The 14,695-nt window shown below is 38.2% G+C and overlaps 1 protein-coding gene across 1 annotated transcript in view; it reads left to right on the top strand.

Moving 5' to 3' along the window:
- The window catches only part of LOC104516989 (inactive N-acetylated-alpha-linked acidic dipeptidase-like protein 2), a gene marked incomplete at its 3' end in the record, with an annotated part of 65,485 nt that extends 55,581 nt beyond the window's left edge, over window positions 1-9,904 (top strand). The window contains exon 3 of the mRNA XM_010161514.1: window positions 9,785-9,904. Within this exon, the coding sequence (XP_010159816.1) occupies window positions 9,785-9,904 (120 nt within the window). The remainder of the gene's footprint in view (window positions 1-9,784) is intronic.
- Window positions 9,905-14,695: the final 4,791 nt, after the last annotated feature.

Genomic DNA, 14,695 nt, shown 5'->3' with positions numbered 1-14,695 from the left:
AGAGCACAGGAACCAAGTTCAAAAATTCTTCGTGGTGTCAAAATTATAAAAATTTCAGATTTTTATGTGAAAATTGGTGCCAGTCCACAAAATCTTCACCCTCACCATTGGAAAGACTTAGGAGAAAGGCAAACTACTGATAATGCCATAGCAAGGATACCTGGCAGAGCCCTATCCTGCACTTCCATTTAATCCTTGGTCTTATTAGTAAAAAGAAAACACTTAGGAGAGGAAGGTTAGCTATTTCTGAAAAGGTAAATGGTGCTGCCAGATAGAAGCCTTTAGATGACTAAGCAGTGCAGAACACAGTATCACAAATAATGACCAAATGGCGATTCCAAAATATTGAGTGCATTTTGTAAAACAAGATTTGAAGGCCTGGGACAACAAAGAGCTGTGCTTTTCTTCCTGGCACAATTTTACCTAAACTACATTCTACATAGCTCTTGTAAATCGCTATTGCTTAATATTAGGCGGTTGAAAACTGAAATACCTACTCGTTTAGTCATGTGGAGCTATGCTGTTCTCATATTCAGCCTTCCTTACGCTTGTCTTGGTCAGTCATTTGGGCCACTTAAATTCACTGTTGTTCAGGTATATTCTCTGTTTTCCTCGGTGCCCTTTTCTTTCATCCAAATGTATCTCTATTTTTAGAATGTATTTTTCCCCAGTCCTTTTTCTGAAGAGGTAATTTAGAGACCTCTACATCTGTGTTATGACTTAAAACAACACAATTCACATCAGATAGAAAAGATGTCATTTTCCTTTTCGCAACTGCGTGTCTGCTTCTCCGGGTTTTGATAAAATGCCGCTTTACCACGCAGATTGGTGTTTACTGCACTCCATGGTCGGGCATCTCTCTGATTATGTTCAAGTGCATGGTGTTTGGTCAAGCGAGGGCTAAGTACTCTGTGAAAGAGCATTTATTATACTCTGGAAAATAGAGTTCTCAGTGACATTTCTGAAGTTCAAGTGTTCTTCTGATGCAGTGGATGACCTGCTCTTGTACATACGTGTGATTATCTGCATCGCTGAGGTAGATGTTTATTTTATCTTTCTGTATCTGTGTACTCGCAGTAGCAACAACTTATGTTTTATGTGTTTGCGTAGGAAGCATGCATAGAAATACAGCCAGCCTGTGTATTTCAGTACACTGTGCGTGCACTGATGTGATGAGAGTTGATTGGGAAACAGGCTTCTCATCCTGTGAAAATAATGCTGTTTCAAAATATGTTCAGAATTGTGGCAAAAATTGGAAACCTGAGGATGTTTTCTTAGATAGTTCTGTTTTAACACAGCCGGACTAACTCCAAAAATGAAACAAGCGAACAACGTTACGAAGTTTCTCTCCAGGAAATTAAGATCTCAAAGTGTTGGTAGTTTTAAAATGCCATATTTCAGTTTTACTTAAAAAGAATCAGAAGCACTTCCACGTGCCATGTCACTGCAGTGGACGCGCGTTCTGTCTTGGGTGGGGTGTTTGCGTTCGCAGGACGCTGTTGTGTGACCCGTCATTTCAGGCGGAAGGTTACTTTCCTTCTCTGGACGTGTAGGTGCAAACTCGGGTTTCGCTGGGTTTCACGTGGAGGCTACGAGCAGATGGCAGGGCGTGTGCCCAGTGCTGTTGGGTAGCCTCCCCTGCCCAGCTCAGCTGGATCCTTCCCCACCGCTGCTGGCAGTTTGTGCTGCAGCCTGCAGGACCCTTTTGTGAATTGTGAATTTTTTGAGAATTTGTTCAGTTCTGCCATAATGGGACTGGATTCCTGAAGCCGTTTCATTGAAAATGTTAAAACCGGTTTTAAATCACACCTCTATAATTTACTGTGTACTTACGTAGCTTGAAATTTGTCTTTTAAGGTGTCACATCACAGGTGAACAGTTCTGTTTTGTTTAATTTATGTGTGTAATTTGTAAATGTATATTTGCATGAATAATTGCCCCTGAATAAGCTAAAAGGCTGGCGAATACAGGTTGCCATTTCTTCCTAGGAAAGTGTGGCCAATGTGACTTTGTTTTAGGGACTAATGCTGCTACATATCTTTTCAGTTGACTCTTATAACTCGGGGGTGAGGGGGGATATTTTGCTGGATATCCTGAATTAAGAAGTTATATTCAAATATTAGTTTTGTCTTCTGCTAAAGCAAAACTGAAAATACGTGAATTGGGACGGGGGTGGGGGGGAAGTATGGATGAATTGAAAGAAAAATAAAGTTGAAAATACATGTGGAGGGAGGAGTCTACAGGATGAGCCTTATCAACAGGGAACTGAGCTGTGTCAGCTCAGATTTATCTGGCACTCTGTAACCATAAAAAACGGACAAGGTTCTTTTCTGTCGGCAATAAAAAAGCTTCAATCTTAATTCAGTCTCCCTCAGAGTTGGTAGGGCAGAAACCTTCTGTAAGCTGTAAAAAGCAAGCAGGGAAACAAGTTAAGCCTCAGTATCTTTCTAAAGATGATGCTGGAACAGCAAAAGCCACTTGTAGGAGAAGTTTCGGTACAGCCCTGCCTGGGATGGAGCTGTGTTAGCTGGGCAGATAGCCGGAGGGGGAAGATGGAGCATGTGCATTGTGCCTGTGACTGAATTCAGGCTTCAAGACCAAACTCTTACCAAGCTGAGATTGAGAAGACTTTTTTTTCTTCCTGTTTTGGGACAAATCACATTTTTAGCTGTCATTGTGATGTAGTGTGCAATTTGATGTAATATAAACAAGACACAAAGAATCCTTGTGATTGTAAAGCTGAAATCGTGAGTCATATTGAATTACTCTGGAATTTTATTGTATGAATAGGAATACTGAAAAAAAAAAGAAAACTTCTAGAGTAAGGTGCTAACAACCATGAAGAAAATATGTCATGATTCTGAAGAGGAATACTTGTAGGTAAAAACCACTAGTTATTCAATGACCAGCTACTTATTTAATGACCCCACACACACTTACGTTGCTATATAGAACAATATTGAAGTTCTGTGCTTTAAAGCTGGCCAGACATCGTTGGGCAGGTGCATCTCCTTAGTATTATAATGGAGCAAAGTCAACTTCTGTTAACCCAAATAGGTAATGATTTGCTTTTTTGGCCTCAGACAATGTGTTCAAATTCAATTTGCACAAATCATCACTTTTTGGCTTGCCTCACACAGCTGCTTGAAAATACATTAGGTTATTGTTTTTCAAGGCATAAGATGATTTTTCTTAGTCCAGTTTTCTAATAAAGCATAAAAAGAAGCTCAAGGATAGGAAATACTGTGCTAGTAGAAATAGAGTCTCAGTGAACAGTGTCCAAATTTGGCCAAAAAGGTAAGGGGAATTTACTTTTAAATATACAGTTTAGTCATTCACAGGGTATCACAGAGGCATTTCTTTGTAATTACCCCACATTTATCTACAAGATTTCCCAGATGGTTTGGGAATGGCCAAGTGTCATAGAACACAGGAAACATTATAAGTAACATTTGCTACCCGAAGACAGCATGAATGGATTTTGAGGCCCTATACCAAATTTTTCATAAAGAAAATGAGAGTGAAAAGCTCACCAGGGGATTTCAAAGACAGTGTTATGTTGGAATTATTGTAAACAATGCGGTATAGAGTTTTAATCATAACTGAGTTTTAAAGAAGATTTTTTTTGTTTTATAGCAAAAGCAGCTCCATAAGAAATTCTTTCATATGAAAAAACCCCTGCAAACTCTCCATGTAAAAAAAAAAAAAAAACCCTCAAATTCTTCCTCTGATTCTTTACTGATTTGTTTGTTTTGCATCTGATTTTGCTTTATTTTACTAAACATTGAAATTATACCTTTGGTCATGCTTTTTTCAGATCTTTTCCTCTTCTGATAGTGCTGAACCCAGGAGCATAAAGTAGAAAACAAACTGCGCTTGGGTTCAGCACGTGGTAACCACAAAGGAACAGACTGACTGTTCCTGCTCATCCAGAACGTCATCTGTTAAAGAACCCCATGGACAGGCACATTGCACTTTCTTAGTTCAACCTTCGGTGCTGCAGTTGTCAGATGCATGCCACAAACCCCCCAGCACGGAAGGTCTCTCTCTCTGTCCCCCTTCTTGCCTAGAACCAAGCGAAGGACAAAGTTTGAAAGACAACTTGGGGTATTGCCATGTCTGTAGAAATACAGGCAGTATATGCAAGGTGGCTCTGGCTGTACGGTTTGTCTCTGCCTTGCTCTTCGGACAAGAAGGCGGCTTGGGTGGTGGCAGTCGTGGGGAGACGGCTGTGGGTTCCCTGATTGTCAGAGGGATGCTTTTGGCTGCAGTGGGAGCAGCAGCTCCTTTGAGAAAGCATTAGCAGAGTTTGCATCAACAAATGAGTTGGCGTACTGGGCGCAGCTCTGTTATCTCCCCTTCTCTTTCTTCCATTTCTCTAATTTTAGAGAAGAGCTAGTTTTATGTTTGCAGCTTTCTTTGTGTTTGTTGATGTCCAGCTTTGATCTACAGCCAGCTTGAGTTTACTTTTATGCTCTGCTGAATGATGCCTTCAGCCTTAATTTCAGAGCTGTGCAAATAATATAGTGAAGTGTTTAATTAAAGTTAGCCTCGTGTCCTGACTGCACATTGCCATCTTCTCAGAGACCGCTTGCAAATATATTGTGGAGTTTTTACTTTAGGTGGGACTGTTAGTTGAAGGTTATTTACTTGTGATTGATCATGCGTTGGATGTTTGTTACCTGTATGTTTTGAACAACCTGAAAATAGTAGCTGAATGCTGAAGGACAAATAAAGGGCATTGAATTGAATGAGCTAAGGGGATATTGTAGGCCTGGACATTTACAGAACTGAGGTGTTGATACTCCTAGGATTATGTATGTGCTTTTTGGAGAAATTTTCTTAATTCTGAGGAATAAGCAATCTTGAATGTATTGTATATGTAGCATTTGATGTTTAGTTTTCTTCAATACTGGGAGTTTCTTTAGGTCATCCATTTCTGACACGCTTGTGGTGGGTAGCTGAGAACTGGCTGGAATATGAGCTTGACTGTGCTACTGGGTATAGCTGCTGCTTCTGTGCTCCCAACCTCCCAAATGCATGTGTAGAGGCTGGTCATTAATATCAGGCAACAGATGGTTATTTGATAAAATATAGGCACAATTCGAGGTTACTGAACTTCTAGTGCCAACAACAGGTAACATTAAGCAGGGAAGATGTTTCACCACAGCCACTCTCTGTGCTACCTTTGGTTTTGTTTTCTGCATAAGTTTACACCTATCAGGTAAGATTTCTTTCAGATTACTCAGTACTGACTTTAATGTTTTCACTTAAGCAAATAGCTTTACTGCTCTTTCTTAATTGTGGTGCTTTTCTACCCTGGGTTTCCCAGCCTTGACAGCTAGAGCAGGTGCCCTTAAAATCTGCCATGGCATCTGCACCGAGTCCTTCTGCGATTTGGTGGTTGTGAGAAGTACACCTTCCTGGGTGTACTGGCTTTGAGGTTGTTGTGTGGGTTTTTTTATCTTCCTTGTGGGTTTTTGCCTTTATCTTCTTCCTGTCTTGTGTGCTTCTGGCAAATCACCCAGCATTATTAAATTCCTTTCCTCATTCGAGTGGACTGAATGATAACAGTGTGGTATGACAAACATATTTCCATGATTATTTTTGACCTATTTAACTTAACCTTTTTTTCACTAATAGTCTCAGCATTCACAAATAAAGCAAAGTTTTTAGATAGTAATGAGCATCTTCAAGATGCCAGCTGCCACCTGCTTCATATAGTTATTCGTATTCATCCTTTCCAAGACCCGTCTTACTCTTTTTCATCCATGACTGGATGTTGTACACTGTTTTATTCTCTTTCATTTTGGAGATAGGTAGAATAGATTGGGAAAAGATCCTTAACTGTCTTGATTGTAGCATTTTCAGAGTGTTTGTCTTCTCTGTTTTGGGGGGGATTTTATCATAGTTTTTAGGATAGAATGTTTACAACTCATTGATCATCATCTTGGGACTTAGAAACAATAAGTAGTCTAACATAAAATAATTTACTTTTTCTAAAAATGTTTGGTTTATTACCTACCCTTACTTCATTTTATGCATGGGGGAGTACTGCTGAACTCCATATTGCACACCGCAATTTGTTCCTAAATAGTCGTATCTTTCACACAGCATCGCATGAAACAATTCGAAGAGTAAGTATCCAATTCAAATGGATATAACAACTCATTCTTAGCATTTTCCCAGTTTTAGAGTAAGAGGATTTACCCATGCGTATCTAAACCAAGTACACAAATGCTCTTTTTCAGCACCTGATAAAAGGATGAGTTCTCTTTTGGTTTTGAAGATAATGATCCTACCAAAGGAAAGCAGTTTATCAAATATGGGTGGTTGGGGTATTTTGCTTTTTTAAAAATCTGGAATATGTAAAATGAGGATTATGTCATGTTGTAAGCATTTCTAAAATAGAAAGAAGAATAGAAAATTTAATCTATTCATTTCTTGAGGTGTTAGGATTGTTGTGACTAAAACAGGGCTTCATACAAAATAAATTGACTGTTAATTTCTCATTGGATCATTGAGAGGGTAGAACTCTTTGGATTCAATAGGATTCTTTAACACTGTTTTAAAGGTATATTTTTTGTAATATTTTATTTTATGCTTTAAGTTAGTGGCCCAATTAGTTGAGCCTCAGTGTATTAAATAAAACCAACTGTCTGCTGTGAGCTAGTGTTGCTGTACTGTGTTTGAGCTGTTCTTAAGTAGTGTAAAATATTTTGATTTTTATAACTAATTTTACTGAAGCATTCAAGTGTAGAAGAAAGGAAAGGGTAGGAGTAATTTTTAAAACTGTCTGTATAATTTAATGTTTGACTGTTAGTTTCTGGTCTGGACTGCCAAAGCGCTTTGACTTTGTCCTAAACTCTTCCAGTGGGTTAGTAACTTTGTTTGGGAGGGGAGGAGCCACGTGTAATTTTACTCAAGAAGAGATTTTATTCTGTTTTTTCTTTATTTTGAATGAAGTTAGATCTGAGATTAGCTGTGCAGACCTCCAGCTGCTAGGCTATATGTGATGTTACCAGGACGTGATACCTTATTTTGGTAGACATGTGCAATGTTTTTACCCACGGTTCCCAAAAGGGTAAAAATAAAGGTCAGAGATTTGTGGTAAGAGGTACGCTTCAAAGTTACAGCGTGTGCAACTACCCTAAGGTTGGACAGTAACAAGAGGCTTAGGTCATACTTATTTTCAGGCAAGTGCAACAGGAATACTTCTAATACATCGAGCTTTGACATATCCTTCATGTGGAAGATGCGTAATGAAAGCACATGTAACTCTTTGTTGTATTATACCCAGCTGCTTTTTCATTATGTAATGACTTCCTGTGTGTACTCTCAATGTATGAATGTATTTAATAGCTGTGGCATTGGGGCTTACTTTTAACATTTGGAGCAAAGAACATGGTTTGCAGAGTGTTTGGGGCAGCAGGGAGTCAAGTCTCGTTCTCACATAATTAAAAAATGAGCCATGCTTTTTTAGGACCTTTTATTCAGCCTGCTCTTGTTGAGCTCAAATGTTGCCTGGGAAAGACCGGTGAGCAGCTCTCGAAAATGCAGTCTGCATCCATAAATTAACTAAGAACATCCAAGGGCAGTTGCTAAATGCATTAATAATTGTGCAAACATGTAGTTTTGTTGTTTACAGAGCGGTGGATAGCACCCTGGAGGAGCAGCAAGAATGATGTGAAGAGAAGCAGCACATGAATGTAAATGGGCAGGGATCTCATTTCCACACAGGCATACTCTACAAGGAAGTGGTTTGATACTTCATTAGGTTATATCTTTCCGTATTGATTTTGCCTCAGGAAAATTTTGCGTAGCTTCTCTCATACGAGTGGTGAAAGTTCTGATTTTTGGTTTGCTTGAGGGTAAGTGGGAGAGACATTGGGTCCAAAGGAGTTAGATAAGAGGTTTCCCCAGAAAGCAGCCTAGAAATAACCTTTCAAGTCATAAGACTTTTGAGACTAATAATTATTGCACCAAGGTGTATTTATTAACATGCCTGTAGGTACAAATTAAAATAAAGCTGGGATCTACAAAATGAAGTAGATTTAGTGTGAACTTAAGGAAGTACGCTGGTTAGTACCCTCTCCTCGTTGTAAAATATAAAATTGCATCCGATAGTGGAAAAACTTCTCACTTGATTTCGTCCTACTTTTTAAATACGTTGATCACACAGGAGAAAACTTGTATATATATATTTTGCATTTCAGCCTGTAGTCACCATTTGAATTTTCTTATGAAATAGTTTTCCAGGTCTTTAGATAATAAAAACCCGATTTCAGAAGAAACTGTATGATGTGCAAGATTTTCTGTTCCTACATTTCAGTACTTGGTATGAAATCTGATGGTTGACTGTTCCAGAACTGGTTTATAACTTTGGCTGACCTGTGTAAATATGTTGTTTATACAGCACCGTTGACAAGTTACGGACTTAGAACTTCGGTAACTTGAAAATTATAAAAAAAAAAAAAAAAGACAGGAACCTTGGCTTTTTTCTTTTTAATGATTTTAACTGGACTGTTGAGATGCAAAGTCAGACAAAATATTCAGATACAGCTGTATAAGGGTAAGTGCTTTCCTAAAACAGCTGTGTTCAGGAACCTAGTAAAATTCCCCATATCCTACATGTCCAGAACAACTGGTGCTAAAGTTTGTGTAGAGATGCCCAAAATTAGAACTCTTGCCTTTGGCAATGAATTCATACTTAAGTTACCAAAACTGAAGTGAAAGAGAAACTTTTCCATCTTGTAGTGCTCCTTTTATTTTAATTTTTAAACACTCATGTAATATTCCTTTGTCGTCTTTTCTTTGTGCTTTATCTGAACACTGTGTAGGGATTTTAGAGGTTCCAGTGTCCTCGATGGTGTCCCAAGATCTTCATAACATTCTAAAATCATAATGTGTGAGACTGATTATCCTCATACTTAGTCTTCACCAGAATTTATTGCTATACATGTGTGAGAGAAATGCCCTTGGTCATTCTTAAATTATGTATATATTAAGAAAAAAACCCTTGAAAACACATCTTGTAGTGTTTTTCCATCACTGCCCATGTTGGACATTTAATAATACCTTAGACCTTTACTACCTATGCTTACAGTGTCTGAACTCAAGAGCCAAAGATCTTCAAGTTGGAAGTGACTCTATAATTTAAAAATAAGTATTAATTGGCAAGTTTACTCTTCAGAGTGGTGTAGTCTGTTATCACTGTGGTTACCTGAATATAATGCTTGGGTAGGTGCTGACTTATAAGAAAATACTTCAGTAGTTAAGTTAGGCTGCTCAGGGATCATATGAGATCACATAATAAAGCTGTTTATTGGCAGACTACATTTATTATCTGTATATTTTCATGACTGACCAGTATAATCATTCATTGTTTTCTGAAATGGTTTACAAGACTGATTCCTTTTAAGAAAATTAACAGAAGTGATTTAGCATCCCTTACATGATTTTAAAATATATTCCTGCATCTAATGAGGGGAAAGTCTCATCAGAATCACCACCATATGTTATAACTAGTAGTAAAAAAAAAAAAAAGGAAGTTTTCTCACAGCTGATGAATTATGAATGAAAACTGCAAAGACATCAGTTTATCTGTCAGATTAAATTCTCAAGTTCTTGGTTTTTACAGGTTTTCCTGATTAGGAAGGTGGGGTTAAGGTATTTGCAGACCTCTGCTCAGGTGCTTGCACTTATGCCAACAACGTGTTTCTATGGAAGGAGCACCCTCCATGATGCATATTGGTGTAGCCTGAATGTCACCTTCTCTTTGCAGGCAGAACTGGTCGATATACAGTATGGGACCGTGGACGACTTGATCCGGATTCAAGCCATTACAAACGTGACCAAAAAAATTGCACTTTTGAAGCTAGGACAATCACCTTTGCTTTACAAGGTTAGTCAAACGCTGCTTGTGCTTCAGCTGAATTACTACTTTGATTTTTTTCAGTTTCAAAATACCAAAACAAGGACTTTCCCATTCTCTCCCAGTAAGTCAGGACTTAGTGGCATTCAGAGTCTTCCTCGATACTAGCTGCTTTGATCTGTGGTGCCTTTTATGGGTTACAGTTATGTATTTTGCTGCATATGTTACAGCGACCCAGCGCTGTGCCATATTTTCTCTGGGCGTTCTATAATCCTTTTGGCAAATAAAGAAATAAAGCATGAGTTGGGGTGGAAATAAAAGGCGACTGAGATCAGGAATACTTGGATCTGTGTCTGCTCAAAATATACGTTTTTTACTTACAATGTAAAATCACTGGTTTTTACTGGTCTATGGATGGGTTAGCAACAGTTAAGGATGAGAGCCATGTTTTTTCTTCTGCTCCATCCTTCCTTCCTCTTTGGCTGCAACTATGAGTGAGGAGGATTATACGTGGGTATGTGTGTGTCTGTCCTTTCTCCTCCAACTCCAGAGCTGGCACAGAGTGTGGAGATGGAACTCACTAGTCCACCTGTACATTAGACCTAAGGGACTCAACATATAAACCACATTTAAGCTCTCAATGTCAAGTAAATGCCTTCTATTGCAAATATTTTATAAATAAAAATGCTGTTTTGCCTTTCAGAAAATACACTAGCCCAACAAATATTTAAACTATTCATTCCCAATTCACAAAAGCAATTACAATAAGAACAGTAACTCCAGATCTTATAATTAAAAGAATCAGGACCTCCTCTCTCGGCCATAGAAAGCACAGTCGGGACCACAACGCAGGTTCAGAAAATAACTGCTTAATATTTTTTCTATAGGGATAATATTTGTCTGAATAAAAATGCCATTTTAACTGAGTAGCTTTAGCTGTTGATTTAAATTATTTAGATGCAATCTTATTATGCCCGTGAAAGGTCAGTTATCATTGTTGGAACTTGGCTGCTGTGCATCATTTCCACCAATAGATCTTACAGTGCGTTTCACCGCTGACAAAAACAATGAAATAGCAACTGGGGCTCATAAAGTAGGAATTTGATGAAGATGCAAAGTTTGCTGTAGTATATACACTGTCTGAAGTGTCTACGAGATGGACTTTGTACAATTTAATTTGTGTTCTTGTAAGCACTTGCTATGTCTACATTTGCAAGTAGAGGAGCCTGAAGGAGTAGGGCAAAACAATTGGTTCTGAGGCCAGGGTACATCTCAGGAACTTTGAGTTTGGGTTGACTGTAGTCTGGTCCTGAGAAGTAGATCCTAATTGGTGACTGAGGTGTATTAGCCACACTTCTGGTGCTCGTCACTGTTCCAGAAGAATCCATTTTGCACATTCAGAGTCTGTAGGCAATATGAACCCGAGTGTGGTATGATCAGGAGATTGACTTTGAATGCATGCTCAGGGCCTGAGCTAAAAATACAACTCCCCAAACCTTCTCTTTCTCTTCTGCTCCTGCAGGTAGGAAGTTTGTCTTTTATTTGTGATTTCTTTTGTTTTTGAGATGGTAAACTGTCTTTCATTAGAATATAAATAGTGTCTCTCTGGCTGTGAAATAATTGTAAGATAGTATAGGAAAATATGTACAGAGGTATCAGATATAGGGTATTCTTTCATAAGGAATATTTGAAGTGAAAGAGAAAGATTGCCTTAAAAGCAAGTCCTGCTGTTTTAAATGGGTCCAGTACCTCATCACTGAATCCACTTTTCATAACTTCTTCCCCCTAATGTTTATGTTTCTGTACTTATTGAGTCTCACATTTCTGTTTCAGCAGACACTTCCCTCTGCGTATATTTTTCTTATCTCTGTCTTCCATGTGCTTGGTTTTACATCACATTAAAGGAGAATGTTAGTCCATAACAGAGCTGTTGCTATATATATACATTTACTGGTTTTCTTTCTAATTGCTGTATTTAACTTTTATTTTTCACATTTTTATGTTCCTTAGTTTCTTGTTATTATTACTTTATATTATACGTACATCTCGCTTGGGATTTGGGTGTTAATTTTACAGATCCTGAACCAAGGTTTCATCTTCATAGCAGAGTTTCTAACATGTCTCTATTTTTTCAGCTTTGAATTTTCCCCTCACATGGGCATGCTTTTTGTCTGTCTCTCTTTTACTGCTATCAACTGCTGTTTTTCATTTATTTTTCCTATTTTCTCCTTTTGTGTTTTTAATTTGCCTTTTTTTTTTTTAATCTCAAGTGTTCTTTCTCTCCATATTGAGTCCATTGGAAAAAGGCTGAAAGAAATAATAAACTGCTGCTGGCAGTAAACTCTCCACAAAAAGTGAACAACATTTCTTTATTCTTTACATCACATTAAGACAAAAGAGAATGTGTTGGTAGAAAACAGCTTGATGTACAAGGGGATAATTTATAAACCAAACCGAAGCGATGAAAATCTGAATATTTGGAAAAATAATTGTATTACTGACAATAATTTTGCTGTAGAGGTCTAGTTTGATATTTTATGGAGATTGGATAGGGTACAAACTTTGCGGGAGAATCAAGGTTGAAAATGTTTTGGAGCTTCTACTTTCAGTCTTTCCGACTGGGCCCATCTCCCCTATCTTCACGCACAGTGAGAACAACAGGCAGGGTTCAGAGCTTGGAGTAACTTGGAATTGGAATATACAGAGAATTTGGAGTATAAAGAAAAGCCTGAGGTTAATGTGCTGTTAAAATACGCAGTTGAATCCTTAACGTGAGTAGTTCTGATTAGATTTGGTAGGCTTCATAAATTTAAGTTGCTTTGTGAGGGCAAAATTAGTAGAAAACTGACCTTAAGTTATTTTTGTAATTGAATATGATTTTCAGATTTTATTTGCAATGTTGTATTTATGTTCCACCGAAGCAGAGCTTTGGTAACTGATCAGGGCAAGAGGGGCAGTGGTTATGCAGTGGGCACGTTTCCTAGGGCCGTACAGGCACATCTCAGTCCCCACAGCTGGACCTTTTCAAACAAAGAATATGTTACTACAGCCACATGAGAAGGTATACACGTGAAAAGAAAGAGCATGGACCTTACCTTTATAGCAGGGTAAAGTATCAAAAGAAGGGTTGCCTCTGGGGAAAAAACAGGTAGATCTTACATTGCTGTGATAAAAAAGAATAGAAAAATAAGGGAAGTATTAACGTTTCTATAAATCACAGTGGAGTGGAGGTTTACAGAGGGGTTTTACCGTTGGTATGGCACTAGTAAGATCAGTAAAGGAGCAAGAGTCTTGTCTATTATAAAAGGAATATTAAAAGTGGGAGAAGAGACTGGTAGAAATGCTTCAAGGGCTGGAGCAAGTTATAGTATGGCAAAGGCAGAGACATTTTCAAATGCAGCTGAAAGGTTTAGGAGTTTACAACTCTCCCAGCACCTGGCGTGACAATTTCCTGTACCAACATGAACTAAGCCAGTGAACTGAGAAGTGAAGTACACAGGGACTACTCACAGGATGCATTAACTCACTATAGCCACGATGCTAGTAAGCTTTGGCTGAAGGGTGCAGTGATGAATGCCTGACAGAAGGAAAAAATTTGAATCACTTTGGATGTCCCTGAAGGGATCCTGTGAGTAGCCTCAGACAATTGGAAGAGCTGGATTGTTTCTGAATAAAGAGGGGACTGGATTAAGAAAGAAGAAAAACTTCCTTAAGGACAAAGCTGAAACAAGACAAATGTAGAACAGAAGTGAAGCACAACTTCTGGAATTAAGTACCATAAAAATGTGGAATACTTGCTCCCTCATGCCTTTAGTCTGAAAGTGACTGCCGTCTAGTGTTCCGGCTAGAAGGAGATGTGTTTTGATGGAAGCCTGGTTACTGGGATCACTGGTGAACTGTACTAACCTTTTACATACCGGAGGTCAGAGCAGACTCACTAATGACCTTGAATCAGGAGGATACATAAATGTGGCAAAAGGTGATGAAATCTATTACTCGTGATTAAGCAAATCACCTCTGCGATGAGGAACCTTTTCTGGAGAAAGAGCAACTTGAGTTTCCTGCTCTGTTTGTAGACAGGAAACATTTTCCAGTAGTATAAAATGCATGATGACAGAACTGTTGATGAAACCACCTCACTGGCGCCGAGCTCCTCTGCCCTAAAACTCTTCTGAGTACGTCACCAGTGTGAACACACAAAAGAAGCCAGGGGAAGCTTTTTTCCAGGGAGAACTACACAGTAGTTTCAATATCCAGTCTCTGGAAATAGCATCATCAGATTCATTTTTTGAAAAATGTGATGAGTCTTGATCATGATTTAATCTTTTGGGGTTGAGATTCAAGAAAAAGCCATAATTTCTGTCCTAAATTAACTTTTAATAGAGTAACAAAAGCCCCGAGGGGCCAAACCACTGCATCTTTCAAATGTTCGCATATTAACATTTTTTCCACATCCATTAAATGAAGATGTTGTTCTAATGTAGTAAATATCTATATTTATTTTAATAATTTACCACCTTCATAAATATTCATAAAATTGCTTTTTAACTGTCATAAAGTTTAGAAATGTGGATGCTTGCATGTTTATGCAGAGGTTATTGGCAGGCAGTTATGCATAAGGATTTACTAAATGGAAAATACTGAAGATTCCCAGAATAAAGGCAATTTGCGAAAAGGCTTCTATCTAATAACTGTGTTAGCTTTAAATAAATTTACTTTGAAAAAAGTAATTTCACTTTTTTAGTCCCTACATTTGTTTATTTCTTTCCCTCTGGTAGTTTTTATGGCCAGCACATTTAACTGTGAAGATTGCATTTTTAA

Source organism: Eurypyga helias, unplaced genomic scaffold, assembly GCF_000690775.1.
Source record: "Eurypyga helias isolate BGI_N326 unplaced genomic scaffold, ASM69077v1 scaffold8661, whole genome shotgun sequence".
In the NCBI taxonomy this organism is placed as follows: Eukaryota; Metazoa; Chordata; class Aves; order Eurypygiformes; family Eurypygidae; genus Eurypyga; species Eurypyga helias.
Note: the sequence above shows the minus strand (reverse complement) of the source record. Positions and strands in the feature narration are given on the sequence as shown.